At 44.8% G+C, this 17167-nt stretch overlaps 1 protein-coding gene across 6 annotated transcripts in view; it reads left to right on the top strand.

Annotated features, from left to right (window-relative positions):
* The window catches only part of LOC119144723 (collagen alpha-1(XV) chain-like), a 136796-nt gene that overhangs the window by 95412 nt on the left and 24217 nt on the right, over nt 1-17167 (top strand). For all 6 annotated transcript variants that reach the window (XM_037380424.1, XM_037380426.1, XM_037380425.1 and 3 more), the window contains exons 24-30: nt 5-67; nt 2082-2159; nt 2276-2311; nt 13111-13164; nt 13245-13304; nt 16105-16173; nt 16537-16578. In XM_037380424.1, coding sequence (XP_037236321.1) covers nt 5-67; nt 2082-2159; nt 2276-2311; nt 13111-13164; nt 13245-13304; nt 16105-16173; nt 16537-16578 — 402 coding nt within the window. The remainder of the gene's footprint in view (nt 1-4; nt 68-2081; nt 2160-2275; nt 2312-13110; nt 13165-13244; nt 13305-16104; nt 16174-16536; nt 16579-17167) is intronic.

The following is a 17167-nucleotide window of genomic DNA, read 5'->3' as shown; positions in this document are numbered from 1 at the left end:
CTAGGGCCCTCGGGGACCCAAAGGTGATACTGGTTTGCCTGGATCACAAGGACCCAAAGGACAACGGGTAAGAGAAAATGTGAAGGGAAGAGTACATGCTGCAAAATGTATTAGATGACAGATACTTAGCAGCATTAAAATGTTAATAATTCTAATTTTACTAGGGGTTGGGATGTTAATAAGTACATGTGAAATATTTACCAAGTGGAAATTGGAAGAGTGCTAAACAAAATACCTTGATATAATGCCACTGAGAGCTAACATTCCTGCCCCTGTGCTGAAATTCTGCAGTGCAGTATGTGCTTGGCAGAGTAAGTTTGCATGAACATTAAACACGAGGTGGCCTCTTCTTGCAAGTTGATAGTCTGTGCTGACACCCTGGGATCCTAACCAAAAGGCCAAATAAAAACCATGATTCATCTTTTCTTCCTTCTTTGGCACAGAGGACTTTGTCTACAGAATGAAAACTGCAGTTTTCCATTCCCAAATAAAGTTTAAGACTTGGGTAGTGCTTAGAATCCCTTCTCTTATTGCTGCACAACAGTATTGCTGTTGAGAGGAGACTAAGGACTGATGGCTATTTTGTAAATGTTGCAGCTCTTTTTCTGGTTTTCTGCCCTTTCTCACCCACCTGCAGGAAGCAGGGGAGAGGAACATCTAAGTTATTACGATCTTAGTTATAACAAAAAGAAAACCAAAACCACTTCTTGCTTATTCTTTGTAAGTAGCTGACCTCACTTTCTCAAAAGCAATAGGAAGGCTTGGAAATGGTCAATTATAGTTTGAAATGGGATTGTAGATGAACAGCATCTTCATTGCTCAGACAGAAACATGTCAGGCTGGAAATACTGGTCCCTTTTTGTCATAAGGATTCCTGTTCTTTCATTGAGCCCATAAAATGATCAAGCTCAACCTTAAAACCAGTTGGATTGTTTCTGATTTGAGGTGGGGTGGGTGGGTGGGTAAGAGTGTTTACTGAGGGAGGTGGCTTCCGCTGTCCTCACTGGAAGGAACTCAAAACTTTGAATACATTATATTCTGTACTCACCAGCAACAGTGATTTTTCTGAGGTTATTTCTGAGGCACAAACACCAGATTATGCTCATGAGTGATGACGTTGGCAACCACAATGAAGCTGCATAGACACCTAGGATCATTTTGCTTTAAGAATCATGAGATGGTTCTGTTGCAGCCTCTGGTCCATAAAATCTCATGGAAGATAGTCAGAGAAGTCAAGCCTTAGGGAGACCCCAAAGTATCCTCCAAAGATTTAAGAACCTGCAGAGTTACAGCACTTCCTGCTCAGTGGTGGTGCTCTGACCTGGACCATCACTTTAATCAGCAGTGCAGTTGTTCATTTCAAGCCATATTTCTTCCATTAGAGATCTTGGGAAAGCTATTGTACTAAGCTGCCTGAGCTAGGAGGAATGTTACAGCTGAAAGATCCAGAGTGGGAACCATGTGCCAGCACTCGGGGAATGATATTCCTGGTTGTGGTGCCATTATTCAATGGAATTACCCCTTGAAGAACTGGAATGCAGAGGGTCATAATTTGAATGCTGGGAATTGGCCTGCATTAAAGGTAATGAGGCTGGATCATGCCAGACATAGAGAGAGAACGATTCATGCTTTCCTGGTAGAAAAATCAGGACATTTAGTGTTCTGTCAAGTTTTTACGTTTCCAGCAGGATTTCCTGACCAGTATCTAAGCTGATGGTACACAAGAAGACACCAGTTGCCTGTCCACCTTTGGCAGAGATCTCTTGTGAATACAGCATATTTCACATAGTTACTTTATGCAGAGCAATTAAAAGTCTTTTTTTTAAAAAAAATAATTACTTATTAATCTCAGGGAGATTTACAGAAGCAGGATATTTTTAGTGTACTTCATTATGATTTAAGAAAGATCAGCCCTTTTCTTCCCCAGAATCAAGCTTCAGCTTACATTGATACCACTTCATGTTTAATATCACAGTATGACTAATATGTCATGCTTCAAATAGCAGTAATGCTGCTTCCTCTTCTTCTGATTCATTGAGAAATGCTTTGTAAACACCATAAAATTACTTTTACAATTGCAGGGTGAAAAGGGAGAACCAGGAGCTATCATCACTGCTGATGGATCTTTAACTGAACTATTAGGAAGAAAAGGGGAGAAGGTGAGCTAATAAGCTGTTGTGTTCCTCCAGAATGTTTGGTGACCTTGTTACTACCCACCTCTGCTAGATATTGCAGAAGTTCTCATCATTGCTCTATGCGTGTCTGTCCTCAACAGGGTGAAGCTGGAGTGGTGGGACCAGTGGGACCAATGGTGAGACATTTCCAAAGATGAGTGGATTCTTTTTTTTATTTTGCTTTGGTGTTGCAGATAATTGTAAATGTAAAGGTAGTTTGGTTTAGATTTTCATTCCTTCAAAGTAGGGATGATAAGGAGTATTCATGCTTCAGGATGATCAATGCCCTTCAGAAAATAATGTGGTTGTTAAATATGTGGTGCTGCAACCTACTGACTTGATCAGGATTTAAATTCTGGTAGCACAAATGTATCTGTTACTATCTAAACAGACAGTGAAATATCAGAGCTAGAAATTTACATAACTTATGAGTCTGAGTGAACTGGTTTTGTTTATCCCTGAAGATAAAAGGCTGAGAGGAGCTCTAATTGCTCCCTGCTGCTGCCTGAAAGGGAGTTATAGAATAGATTAAGTCAGGTCCTTCTCAGAGGTGCCCAGGAAAAAGACAAGTGCAATGATACGAGTTCCAGCAAGGGAAATTCCAATTGGATGTAAAGAAAAAAGTTCACAATAAAAGTGGTTAAACCCAGAAACAGGTGCTCAGAGAGATGGCAGATTGTGGAACAAGATGCTGGCGGCATGACCTGATTTGGAAGTTTGTTTCGCTTTGAGCAAAGGGTTGTACTAGATGATCTCTAAAGGTCCCTTCCTGTTGGAAGAAGGGCTCGCCGGAGTCAAGAAGATGCTCAATATGAGTTATGCATCTTGCTCAGCTTTATTAGTTTCTAACACTACTTACATAGAACCGATACACATGCATATTCATAAAGCAGAAATATAATTGGTTAGTAGTCTCTCAACGCGCATGGTTCTCACACCCCTAATTATCATGACTAAAATAAGCATTCTATCCATGTAGCTAATTGTGTTGCTGTGCTTCAGCCTTGTAGTTTGTTACTCCCTATTTTCCCATACCGGTCCCTATCTTGCTTGGCCCTGCACCTGCTTTCCCAGCAGCTGTAGCTTGTTACAGCCACGGCCTGTTGGCACAACATAATTACTTGGTCTCAGGATTGAAGAATAGCTCAAGGCTGCCTTTCTTGTTAACTTCAGCACAGCAACTTCAGTACAATTCTGATTACAGGCCTATTCTAATACCAGGCCTGGATTGTGCAGATCTTCAGAGATTCTAAGGCCACGCTTCTGCAGCCATTCTTCTGCAATTCCCCCTTTTTTCTTTTGCACAAGCCAGGCCTGGTTGGTTATGTTAAAAACTACTCTCTTTAAACAAGAAAAAACACAGCTAAAAACTAAAAGCATTACAGTAATGATTACAACAAAGTGTATTCCTTCCATCAATAACGTCTTTAACCAACCTGTTATGCCCAATCCTCTCAACCATTCATCAAAGGGATTATCATCAACAAGAATATGATTCATGTTTCCCTGCAGTTGTGACAACTTCTTGTGGATAGATATGGAATGATTGGAAAGGTTCACACAACACATCCCTTCAAAATCCTCACAACCGTGTCCATGTGCTAATAACAAAAAATCTACTGCAGCTCTATTTTGTAATGTAGCATGCCTAACACTATGTCAAGCGATAACAAACTTAAAATCTGTGATGTAAGATTAAATTGCTTCTCTCCCCAACACGCTAACCTTCGTATATTCTTAGCGTTTAATGCAGTCATTACTCCTGGCATAAATATGGAGGCTAAGACATTTGTTGTTGCAGACTGCAGATCGACTCGGTCATTACATGTTTCATCAAAGGTGCGCAGTGCCCTCCGTGATCTATGAAATTGTGGAGTCATTTTCAATAAGTCTTTCATACGTGGAGCAAACAAAGTTAAACGCCCTAAATAACATGGTCCACCGACAGGATTCAAAGGAATCCCTGGCCATGCTCTGTCTCCACACATCAAAAAGACTCCCCGTGGCAACTGATAGCCCCCTGATACATTTACATGTAAGCCTCCAGCTTTCAGTTCACCCCAATTAGGTGAACCGGTTAAATTTTGAAACCTTGTATCGAACTCCCATTCACCCTGACGTGCTAGCCACAGTCGCCACGGTTCACCAAACCAAATTACTCCAGTGCCATTTAGAGCTTGAAGTGGTGGTACCGTGTCCTCGCATTCTGGCATTCCCGTTGCAGTCACATTAACGTATTTAACGGGCGTAATGCTACCTAATAGGTCTAACTCCTGCAATGGCAAATGATATGGTCGATTCAAATTCTCAATAACCATTTTCTGCCACGCTGCATTACGCATAGAAGGCCAAACAAATTGCCCGTTCGGACTCATATGTGTACCATTCTGATTGGAAGTCAGATCCACTGTTTTAACATTTCAAAAAACCATCAAAATTTGTTTCACTCTCTTGCAGGGGAATACCAATTAAACAAGTTCTGAAGGGGTTGTCTGCTTGCTGCAAACGTAAACAAAAGTCTGTTACCCCCATGATATTTGCCCATGTCACCCATATGTTTGTTCTAGGCAAGATGTCAAAAATACTTTGGCCAATGGGTAAAAAATTCATAAAGACCGTAAACCAAGTCCACCACTTAAACATGTTTAGTCCTACAATTTCCACCTTTTTTTTTTTTTAATTCCACCCCAAAACTCTGTGCTTTCACAGATTCTGATGATGTATACTGTCTCCAATCAGCATGGTATTACACTAGTCGTATGCTTTCTCTTGTTTCATGCCCAGTTACTAATCAAACACATACACTCTTTACAGCATTTACATTTAAGCTTTGGCTTACAGAACCGTTTTACCCCACATAGCATACATCGGCACAATACCCACGGGTTACATCCCTTACAACATAGACAGTTTATTCTGTCTGCTCGCTCTGAGTCTTCTCTTCTGTCTTCTGATCTTGACATACAGGTCGCACAAACTTGCTAGGGACCCATATAGGTCCTTTATCTGTGGAGATACAAAAATAACCTCTACCGATAAATAACACTGGATTAGGTCCTTCCCATACACCTCAAGCCATATTTTTATACAGAACATTCAAACCAGGACCTGTAGTTGTTTGGTTCCCTCGTGCTGTTTGGTGATGTATAACAACAGGTGGTCCCTCTCTATCCTCCGTAAGGGAGAGAGAGTTTAAGGTAAACAACACCTTAGTCAACCGTTTAGTTATGTCTATGTCCTGCGATACTTTCTGTCTCTGAAGATAATCCTTCAGGGTACAGTTTGCCCTTTCAACAACTGCTTTCAGTTCTAAGGTTTGAAGGTTGACCCGTGGTTCACCGGTGATCACGTGTTTCTGCCACTGATTATTGGATTGCCAAACACACGCAGCCTTCTTCATCTTTTGTCCTGCATCTGTAAACACTGTTGGCCCGTCAGCTGGTCTTTTTGAGTGTAACGGTCTCGCAATCCACTGATAATGTTCTATCATCTTCCAGAGAGGTCCTTTTGGCTGGTTGTTGTGTACAACACCTGTATAGCCCATCAAGGCTTCCTGTATGGCTGTTGAATGTCTCAGAAGCCATTCATAATCATCACCACGGACTGGAATACTGATATCTGCTGGTTCAGTCCCATCAGTTTCAACAATCCTGTCTCTTCTTTTTCTCACCAAGGCCGCTACTGCTTCAGGGCGACTTAAAATACGATGTCTGGGTTGCAATGGCAAAAACAACCACTCTAAAATGATCACCGTATTTTCCCCCTTTTTCTTTTGCCTTTGCAAAATAAGGGCAAAAGGTGAAGTGGCAACGTTACAAACCAAAAAAGATAACTGATGATTTGCCATTCGGTGACCACACCAGCCAGTCTGAATCTTGCGGGACACAACTTTCAGGGCAGCCCGCTGTTCTGGTGAACAAGTTTGAGGACTGTTGGCTTCGGTGCCATGCAACCAGGATCGGAACGGTTGCAAATCATTATTACTGAGTCTCTTTGTGTGTCATCAGGGTGTAAGGGAATCGTGAAAAAGACAGAACAGTCTTTCAAGTCCATCACAACAATTTGCCAGATCTGTGGGATCATCATAAAAGGTGGAAGAGCAGGTTGCAACACTCCCGTCACTAAAATCTGATCATTAACCTTCCATAAATCATGTCCCAGTTATGTGCATCAAGATTATTAATCAGTACTGGACAAGATAACGAGCTGGTCACCTGCCATTCTCCCTCCAAAACAGCATCACGAGTAACACCAGACCAACACTGTAGAATTGGATCTTTTCTTGAGTTCAGCGTTGGTGGGGTAGTTGGGCTAACTGGAGGAATTACAGGTATTGAAGTAGTAGGCAGGTTCATTTTAACTCGCTTTACCAGGTTTCTTAATTTATCTATTACCTCCTGTAAGGATTTCTCTGTATTGTTATCACAAGGTTTCTCCCCGCCTTCTTCCTCAAACCTGTCCAATGATGTTTCAGGATGAGGAAGAACTTTTGGTTTGTCTGCTGTCTTATCTAAAAGCTCCGGCACTGTCGAACACGCAGGGGCGGACATACCCTTCATAGGACGAGTATGCCCAACTCCGAAAAGTGTAACCAAGAGAGAAGGCTTAGGTGAATCACCCTTCTGCTCCACCGGCTTTTCTACACATCTCTCCCCAACGCTTCTATGGCTGCCACTGCTACTTTTTTTTTTTTTTTTGCTTTCATAATTTCCAGAGTGTTAACTATCGACTGCCATCCCAGAGGCAATTTCCCACTTCTCTCCATTCTGCAATACTAAACAATAACGCAGGCTCAGGGATCTTATTCTTTTTTCATGCCCAGCGAACTAAGGTCTCCACTTTTGTCTCTGTAACACCCTCCCCTCTCTTAAGGAGGATGCCAGTTAACAGTTTAATTGCCGCGTCTAATTCCATCGTGGTCTTCTCAGAGCTCTCCCCTTTCACAGAAGGATATCAGCGCAGAGAAGCCCTGCTGCGATTTACTCATCACGGCCTTCCATAGTGCCCCCCCCCCCTCACAGAGAGGAATTTAGCGTAGAGTCCTGCTGCGATTTACTCTACGCGGTCTTACCACCGGCGGGGGTGCGATCTGCAGCTCCACACCGAACTCTGGACTCCCCTTTTCGCCAGCAGCTGGGGGGATCTGTGGCAGTGGGTGGGCGGGTGAGCGGGGGGAGCCGCGGGGCACAGCACGCTGGCGGGGCACGGGGAACTGTGCTGGTGTAAGAAGCAATCTGGCTAGCGAAGTACAGTCACTGGGTGTCATGATTTCAGAGTCAAACAAATAAGTCAACAAGTGTTTGACTGGTTCAGATTGTAATCCATATCGTGTAATGGCTTGTCGCAGCTGCTGCATAAATTTCCAATCAAAAGGTTTCCACACAGCGGCTGCTGAACCAGCAGGTAAAGCAGTAGTCTGCACTGGACAAGCAACAGCAGAAGCAGCTTCCCACTCTCCCTCCAATATAGCGTCTCTTACAACCCCAGACCAACGACTTTGGGGAGCGGCAGGGTGGAGGATAACACCTTCCTGGGTCAGGATCTGAACATCACGACCAGCAGTAGGCAGATGGCATTTGTTCAATTGCTGCTGCAAGCGGTTTAGGGTCCGGTCAGAGGGTTTGGTTCGGGGACGGGGGATCAGGGCAGGTGCATGTGGTTCATTTTCTTTATCAGACTCCGCGTTCTCATTCAGAGGCGCACTCAGACCCGCCGTAGTACCCTCGTCCTCATCTAACAGGGGGGGCTGCTCTCGGTAGCTTTCAGGGTGGCGCAGAGCACCCGATGCGGCGCCACTCTCTGGAGATGGTGTCGGGTTTAACAGCTCGGTCGCAGATTTTTTAATGGGCACAATTGTGCCTTTTGCAGACGGAGCGCCTAGACCAAATAATCGGGTAGACTGCGACTTGGTTTCCCGACCGAGGAGGTCTGAGGCAGCCACAGCCATTTTTTTCTCCGCAACCAGGGATCATAAATGGTTTATGACCTCCCGGCAGGCAGTCCCCAAGTCCTTGGCCGACTTGCTGCCGCTAAGGATCGCATCGCAAAGGGAATCCCCGACCTCTCGCCACTCAGTCACACTAAACAGCAATTGCGGGTCTTTTAAGTGTCCGTGTTCAGCCGCCCACCTACAGAGCTCATGGAACTTCTTAGTGCTCACGCTAGCCTCTCACTTAGCAAGAATATCAGTTAATAGCGTGAGTGCCGCTTCCCTTTCCATTACCGAGGGAAAAACGGTCTTACCGGTGCAGGTCCGCGCACAACGTCAATGCCGGATTCAGACGCCTTTACTCCTTACGGACGTCTTCCTGCTCGAACTCTTCAGAGTGACTCTCAACTTTGCAAAGCCCACCGTCGCGATGCAAAGGCAGAGTTTTTCCAGCAATTACCAGCTTTCCCATCGTTCGGGTGCCAATTGTTGGAAGAAGGGCTCGCCGGAGTCAAGAAGACGCTCAATATGAGTTATGCATCTTGCTCAGCTTTATTAGTTTCTAACACTACTTATATAGAACCGATACACATGCATATTCATAAAGCAGAAATATAATTGGTTAGTAGTCTCTCAACGCGCATGGTTCTCACACCCCTAATTATCATGACTAAAATAAGCATTCTATCCATGTAGCTAATTGTGTTGCTGTGCTTCAGCCTTGTAGTTTGTTACTCCCTATTTTCCCATACCGGTCCCTATCTTGCTTGGCCCTGCACCTGCTTTCCCAGCAGCTGTAGCTTGTTACAGCCACGGCCTGTTGGCACAACATAATTACTTGGTCTCAGGATTGAAGAATAGCTCAAGGCTGCCTTTCTTGTTAACTTCAGCACAGCAACTTCAGTACAATTCTCATTACAGGCCTATTCTAATACCAGGCCTGGACTGTGCAGATCTTCAGAGATTCTAAAGCCATGCTTCTGCAGCCATTCTTCTGCACCTTCCCATCTAAACTATTCTCTATTTCTATGATTTACATTGAAACAACTGACTACATCAGGCTCAATTTGTGTTGGTGCCAACAATTTGCAACTGCCTTGGATTCTGAGGAAGCTGCAAATCAGGCAGTAGAGTCAGACCATTTACCGAAATCAGGATTTAGATGCCTTCTTCCAGGTACCTTGCTTGATATTTTTGACTGGGTGTTGTATGAAAGCACAATAAATTAGTTATGAAATAAGAACAGTTGCCCAGACTCAGTAGGGTCAGAGCAGAAATTAATCCTTCTAGTCTAGTATTCCAAAGTTCAAGGATATTGAGTGTGTCTTTGCTTCTGCTTTTGATGTAGCCTGGTCTCTGTTGTATCTAAGTGAATATTACTAGGTGATGTCATTTCTGCACACCAGGGTGTGTAGGAGATTTTGCCATCAGTTTCTGTGGTCTTTAAAAGGGCTAACTGGGTGTGCTGAGTAACTGCTTTCTTAATTACCATGTATCAGAATACCTTAAGGGGGATATCCTAACTTACCAGAAGGGGAGTTCCTTTTCTCCTCCTTGTATAACTGCAAGATGAGTCTATCCTTTCACTATGAAGTAGATTCATAGAATAATTTAGAATGGAAGTGAACTTCAGAGATCATCTAGTCCATACTACCACCCAAAGCAGGCCTGTTTAGCTCAGGGACTTGCCCAGCATTTCTTAGGATCAAAATTCCACAGCCTCTCTGGGCAGCACATCCCAGTATTTGACAACCTTCAGAGTAAAAAAGGTTTTCCTTATATCTATTTGGAATTTCTCATGTTCTAGCTTGTGTTTGTTGCCTCTCATCCTGTTGCTGTGCATTCTTCATGACGTGTCCTTTTTCTACCAGCCCCAAACTCTGTGTGTACCTCTCCTTTTGTACTGCCATGAGATGCTTCATATAGTTCAGCATGCAGACAAGGCCATTGAGAGGAAGTTCTTGCCAGCACTGGTGTGAGTGATTACACTGCAGGAGAATTTGGCACACAGAACCTGTCTCAAGACTTTGCTCAGCCAGTTCCTCTTCATAGTGCAGAACTCCAGTTTAATCATCGCTGCTAATGAGGATGATTCATTCTGGTGTTGTTCCATAGAAAAAAATCCCTTTGTAGTCAGTGGGAGACCTGTGCAGCGAAAATACACAGACTTCAGAGAACATAACTTACCAAAGTTTTCATTATGATGGTTGCGTTCCACTTTGCACAAAGACTCTGGCCCAAGAACAGCTTTGAGGTAGCCAGGGACTCTGTTCCTCTGTGCTGTTAGGGTGCAATGAACTCATACACAAGTTTCTAGAACCAAAAAAACATTCCCTTCTCATTGTTCCCCTCCTTTCCAAGACTTCAGCTGGACAGAAGAGAGCATCACAGGAGCTTGGAAGATGCTATAGAGAAGTAGTGGTCTGGCAGATGAGAGCCAGGGATAGTCAGAAGCTTAGTGCTGTTATTAGCAAAAGCAGAAGAGACAAGCTGAATCCAGTCTCCTGCCACGGGGGTGATGAGGATCCTTTTTACCTGCTTGATGATGCTGTTCGCTGCCAGTGAAGCAGGCCATTGCACACTAGTGAATAGGAGCCCTTAGTAAGAACCACAGTGTCAGTCTTCCCAAATCAACTCTCTGCTGTTGTAAATGAAATTTCCTTTTGTGGTGAGCAGTCTCCTGTGGCTTCCTTGCTTCCTTCTTGCACTTCTAGCTGTGACTGCTGCCTTCTGTCTCAAGGGAGCTGCTAACATCTGTCATGGGTGGGCTGGTACTTTGACAGAGAAACAGTAAAGGTGGCTCCAGCATGGTCGGCTCCTTGCATTGCTGAAGTTCGTTTAAAGTCCCAGCTAAAGCATGAGATCCAGACACTTCAATTTATTTAAACTAATAAAAAAATCTGTTTCTAATCATCTTCATTGCTCAGTAAAGCTCAGATTTGCATATTCTTTAAAGGCTCAAATACTGGAAAGTGAAATAGAAAAATACCCCACAACATTTTGGATTTCTCTTTTTTTTTTTTTTTTTTTTCAAAACCCATTATTGGGTATGGTAACACAGAAGGGTGGGTTGAATCATTTTGAAAGCTTGGGGGCACAATATTCAAGTTCACGTCTGTCAGAGTCCACCAGCAATCTGTTGCCTGCTTTTTAGACACAAGCATTAGCTTTGATTATGTGGGCAGGAATTACATTTAAACAGGAAATGAAATAGAAGTTTAATAAAGGTCCTACCATCTTCTAACAGTTTCAGCTACCGTTAGCGAGCTTTAAGCTCTGATTACAATGGTGAAGCATGAATCAATATGTTCACGTGTTAACCATTTCTGAATTTCATCTCTAATCCAGTCTTCGGTTTTAGCATGATAAAAACTACAATAAATAATCCATGAATTTCAGCTTGATGCTAAGATTATCACCTCATCATTATCAGATAAATTTGCCATGAATGTACACCACTTTTCATTGAAAAAGGATAAATATTTGCCTCTTTAAAAAGCAAAAAAGGTTTTGTTAAATGAAAATTCTGTCAATATGGCAATAGTTTAATTCATAAATTAGAGTGGTAAGAGACAGGTATTTGAACCTATATGGTATTTCCATGTCAATGTTCTGCTGATCAGGTGAGATGCAAAACTCTGAGTATGTAAATCATTCAAGTATAAAACATCAGGATATTTCTTGCAACCTTTCTAGTTCTTCACTTGCCAGTGCTCCCTCCGTGCCTTGAGCTGAAATGTAACATGGCAACAGAACTGGACTGTAAATAAAAACACTCAGTTCTGCCACAGGCTTTCTTCCTTCTTAGTCTCCACTTTCCTTAGTAATCAAGAGCAAGTGAGTGGCAAGATGGGGATTTCCTCACATTTTTGATTGTTTGCTAGCTATTCTTTGAAGTTGCAGTCACAATGCCAACAAATATTTGTTATCGTTAAAGTGATGTGCCAAAATTGTGATGAGCAGTGCAATGGCTAGTGTCTTTCTTCCATCAGCATAGTTCTATGTTAATCACTATATTGTAGGTATGTAGGCAATAGAAAGTGTTGCAGTAATAACACTGAAAGTACTGTGATTTCTCAGGATTAGACATGTCAATTGTCACCTATAAGTGGTATCTGTATGAGATCTATAGACAGAGATTATTTAACCAGTAATGCAAGAAGGGGTATCTCTTGCTTCACCAGACTAAAAAAAAGGAAATGAAACCAGAAAGGTTGACACATATGTAAAGAGCTTGTCTAGATTCTTGTGGTTTTGCTGAGTTTCGGGAAGCTGACAACAGATTAAAGTTTGTAGTATTCTCAGGTTTACTACTTTTTGTTGATCACTTGCTGACTGCCTAGGAGTTGCATGCTTGCAAATGCCCAGTCATAGATTATCCATAGTCCTGGACCACTTTTCCCAGGCAATCTGCCTGCCCTTTCTTTTTGCTGTCACTTGCATATCTTTGTGAGCCTGATGGGTCAGTCATTCTTGTATAAAGAAGGATCTGTTCTGTTTCAACTGTCACCAGCCCTATAAATCCACATATGCAATCTGGTAAGAGGCATGTAGAAGCCTGGCACTGTATGAATTCTCAGGCTGATTCACAGACATTTCCTCATAGGGCCTGATTCAAAAATAATTAGAAAAACAAAGCAAAGAAAAAGGAGATGCACAAAGCATACACCACTAGCTGCCTTTTTCCTACTGATCGATACACTTCATTTTACTTTGATACATGGTGGCTCAGTTTCGAATTGCACACCCTAAAAATGCCTAAGAATTCAGACTTCATTTCAGATCCCAGTCTTTTCCAAGCCAGAGGTGACTGTTACAGGCAGGCCTCAGCTTCTGAGATTGCTCAGCAGACCAAGTAGAGAGGAAATTCTGTGCGTTCTCTGTAGACAAACACAGACTCATTTTTAACACAAATATAAAACTATGTATCTTATTCTAAATAATCAAAATGTATTTCAAAGATACGTACCATATATTCTCCATAATTGCATTTTCTTTTTTGTCCAGGGACCAATAGGACCAACCGGACCTAAAGGAGAACTTGGTTTCCCAGGACGTCCAGTATGTATTATGCTCACAAGTGGTATAAAGACAGAGGAGCTTGCTCCTGACACATACTGCACTATTTCTACTTATTTCAGGGACGCCCAGGACTGAATGGACTGAGAGGTGTGAAAGGTGATCGAGGTGAAGCCTTTAACGTAAGTTCTTATGTTTTGCAATTAGCTGGAAAAAAAATCCTAATTAAAGTCTGATTTATGTGATCACTTTTAAAATGGTGATAGGACTAAAAACCTGAAATGGTCTAGAAGTAATTGTATGTTTCTGCTACTTTTCCTATCTGGTAACAATCATGGAAAAGTCAACTTCTGGGCCCATCTGGTTCTCGCAGCCCCACATGGCTGTGTCAGCTCCCGGGCGTAACCTCTCTATGTGTGATTCTCTGTTAGCGTAGCTGCTTCAAACAGCCAGCGGCCTGGGGTCGCCAGTCCTTTCTGTACATCAAAGGCCACATGATAGAGGCCATCAGTATGCGCGCGCGCGCGCGCGCGCACACACACACACACACACACACACACACACACACACACACACACACACACCCCCACCCACACCCACACCCCCCACACACCCCCCACCCCCCCCACCCCCCACCCCCCCACCCCCCCGATGCTGTGGCGGTACTGCCATAGGCTCTCAGCTGTCTAGCACCACACAGACAGCACCTCAACACCTCATGCTGAAGTGGCATCTGATCCGCTAATGAGGAGACACCCACTGAGGCCGCCTGCTTCAGCACTGCACGGATGATAGCCTACCCGTGCCCACTGCAGCCTGTGACTGCGGCATGACAAGTGGTGACCCAGGCTCCTGGTGTGGCAGGCCTGTTCTTGTGAAGTGCTCTCATACAAGTGGTCCCACGAGGGTGGGCTGGGGCAGAGGCAGCAGTTCAAAACCCTGTGTGGCTGCTGCTGCCACCAGGGTTGAGCATCGTGCTGAGGGGCAGTGGGAAGCTGCCTGCAGGCCCGAGGTGGCCACAGAGGGAGGGGGTGCCCCAGCGACACCCTCACACGCGTTGAGGCCCTGCCAAGTGGCCACTGTGGCCCAGGGTGGCTGGGGCCTGGGGTGAGGGTGACCACAGGTGACATGGAGAGACCGCCATCCCCCTAACGGCTTGCAGCAATGAACTGCAGTTGTGGCCATGGCTCCCCCAGAGGAAACTGATACACTTTCCCCTCGGACAGAAGCCAGTGTCAGAAGGCATGTGGTGATGGACAGATGTATGGCTGCCAGGCCACTGCAGGGAGCGCCTGAGCCTGTCGCTGCTGCCAGGGGTGGCGGGATGCTTGTGTGGCTGGAGGAGAAGTCTCCTCAGCTTGGTGGCAGAGCTGGAGGGGACATAGGAAGGCTAAGGAGTGCCAAGATTGCAAAGGAGAGAGAGGTCAGTGGGACTGCTCTCTGCCATCGCTGAGACAAATGCATGGACCAGGACATCACTGGAGGCGGAGGGTGCTGGCCTACTCACCTCCAAGCAGCTGGAGGGGACACAAGTGATGGGTAGGGGTGGAAACAGCCCCTGCCTGGGGCAGCAGGGCATCACCCCCGACCGAGCCACCACCCCAGGAGCCCTGCCCTCAGGTGTGCGGCTCTGCAGCCTGACAGCCGGGAATATGGTGATGTGAATGAAGGTCTGGCCAGGCTGGAGGAGCTGCCCAGGGAGAGTCAGTCAACCCCACGCATCATGAACAGCTCTGCTAAGAAAAAAAGAAAGGTGGGTGTCATCAGTGACTCCACGCTGAGAGGAACGCAGGGCCCGATATGCCAACGGGGCCCACCCCCCCAGGGCAGTCTGCTGCCTCCCTGGGGCCCGTGCCAGGGGTGTTACTAGAAAAGTCTCTGCTCTGGTACAGCCCTCTGGTTAATGCCCATTGCTGGTCTTCCGGGTGGGCAGCAATGGTGCTCAAACAACAAGAAGAGTGAGGGCGATTGAGAGAGACCTCAGGGCCTTGGGGTGACTGGCTGAGGGATCAGGAGCACAAGCATTGCTCTCCTCTGTCCCACTGGTTGTAGGGAACGATGGCGCATGTGGTTGGAAGGTCACACCGATCAATATCTGTCTCGGGGCCTGGTGTCCCTGGCTGAATTTTGGGTTTTTTGACCATGGGTCAGTTTACATGGCAGCAGGCCTGCTGGCAACAGATGGAGTCATCTGTCCCAGAGCGGGAAAAGGGTCCTAGGTCAGGAGCTAGCAGGGCTCATTGAGAGAACTTTAAACTAGATTCAAAGCAGGAAGGGGATAAAACCAGGCTCGCTAGAGATGAGTCTGGGGCCAGCATGCCGGTGTGTGAGGCGAGATTGATACCACAGCTGCAGTGCACCTACACAAGTGCCCGAAGCGTGGGCAACAAACAGAGGGAGCTGGAAGTCATCATGCAGCAGGAAAACTGTGACATAGTCGCTATCACAGACGCATGGTGGGATGCCTCGCGTGACTGGGGTGCTGCAAGGGATGGCTATAAAGTCTTCAGAAGGGATAGGCAAGGAAGGAGAGGCGGTGGGATAACTCCACATGTTAGGGAGTGTTTCGACTGCCTAGAGCTTAACAATGGTAATAACAAGGTTGAATGTTTATGGGTAAAGGTCAGGGGAAGGCCAATATGGCAGATATCCTGGTCAGGTATGTTATAGAGCACCTAACCAGGATGAAGGGGCAGGTGAAATATTCTACAAGCAGCTGGGAGAAATCTCACCATCACTAGTCCTTGTTCTCATGGGGGTCTTCACCTTACCAGATGTCCACTGGAAATATAACACAGTGGAAGCAGTCCAGAAGATTCCTAGAGTGTGTGAATGTTCAGTGTCCCCTCAAACCATTTAACACAAAACTTCTTGGTTAAATAAGACCCTCTGAGTCCCTTGGACTTTGTTCTGTAGGCTCAGTTGTATTGTATATGAAAAGATCTTTCTAGTATCTTCCTTCTTTTGCTTTCTGTTAAACAGGGCCATCCTGGCTTGCCTGGACCCCCAGGGCCCCCTGGACCTCCAGGACGTATAATTTATATCAAAGGAGTAAGTATAACTGGAGATCAGTTGCTGGTCTGCATCTGTAACAGAAATGTGCTGCTCTAGGAACAGTTTGCAAAAGGAAACATCAAAACTTGTTTCAAGCAACACCGTTTACAGTGTGTGACCTTGTTTGCATGCATAGGAAAAAATCTGTTAACCAGAGCCACTGTCATGTAAGAGTTTTGTCCCTCACACACAGAGCAGGACCTGCTGACAGACCTGTGAGAGTTCCTGGGCACCAAGCTGGGCTCTCTGCTCCAGAGGTGCCAGGCTTTGTCCCATCATGCCTAGCAGACCTATTTAGTGTGTTATCTGCTGTATTACACCTACCTTCATTAAAATAATTGCCCTTCCTGTTTTCAATAGACAGTTTTCCCAGTCTCTGCCAGACCTCATTGCAAGATGCCAGTAAGTCACACACAGAACCTGCTTTTAGCAAAACGCATGGCCATGACAGTACATAACCAAAGTAGCTGTATATGGAACCACGGTAGCTTTGCAGCTTATCTCCCCCTGCCTTCTGCTTTGCACCAGAGATGCGTTTTACCTAGTCTGTAAGATAACAGATTTTCAAGTGTTTATAGACCCAAAATTAGTCATATATAAAATATGTAACAGAACGAGAAACACTAGAACTTTTTGCTTAAAGCACTTTGAACACTTGGTTGTCCTAATACTTTTAACACCTTCTGTTTCCATAGTTACAAGTTGCTTTGGGGAGCTTAATGTCTATACATACATGTACACACATTTTCAGATGTATATAAAAAAACTGTCTCCATGTTGTTATGTTTTTAGCTGTTTTCAATTCTCCTGTCCAAAATAAGACTTGCTATGTGTTTCATTATGGCATGAAAGATGCATCAGAAAAGAAAGGTCATGTTCTTTATCTGACCCTCAAATGATGTGTATTCTCATATAAGCATTTATTACCTCGGGAGTGGCAGCAGGTGAAGCTCTTCCCCTGCTTTCCAAAGGGAATGGCAAAGTCCCCATT

The sequence above is a fragment of the Falco rusticolus genome, chromosome 3 (genome assembly GCF_015220075.1).
Source record: "Falco rusticolus isolate bFalRus1 chromosome 3, bFalRus1.pri, whole genome shotgun sequence".
Classification (NCBI taxonomy): Eukaryota; Metazoa; Chordata; class Aves; order Falconiformes; family Falconidae; genus Falco; species Falco rusticolus.
This window is presented reverse-complemented; position numbering and strand designations above follow the sequence as displayed.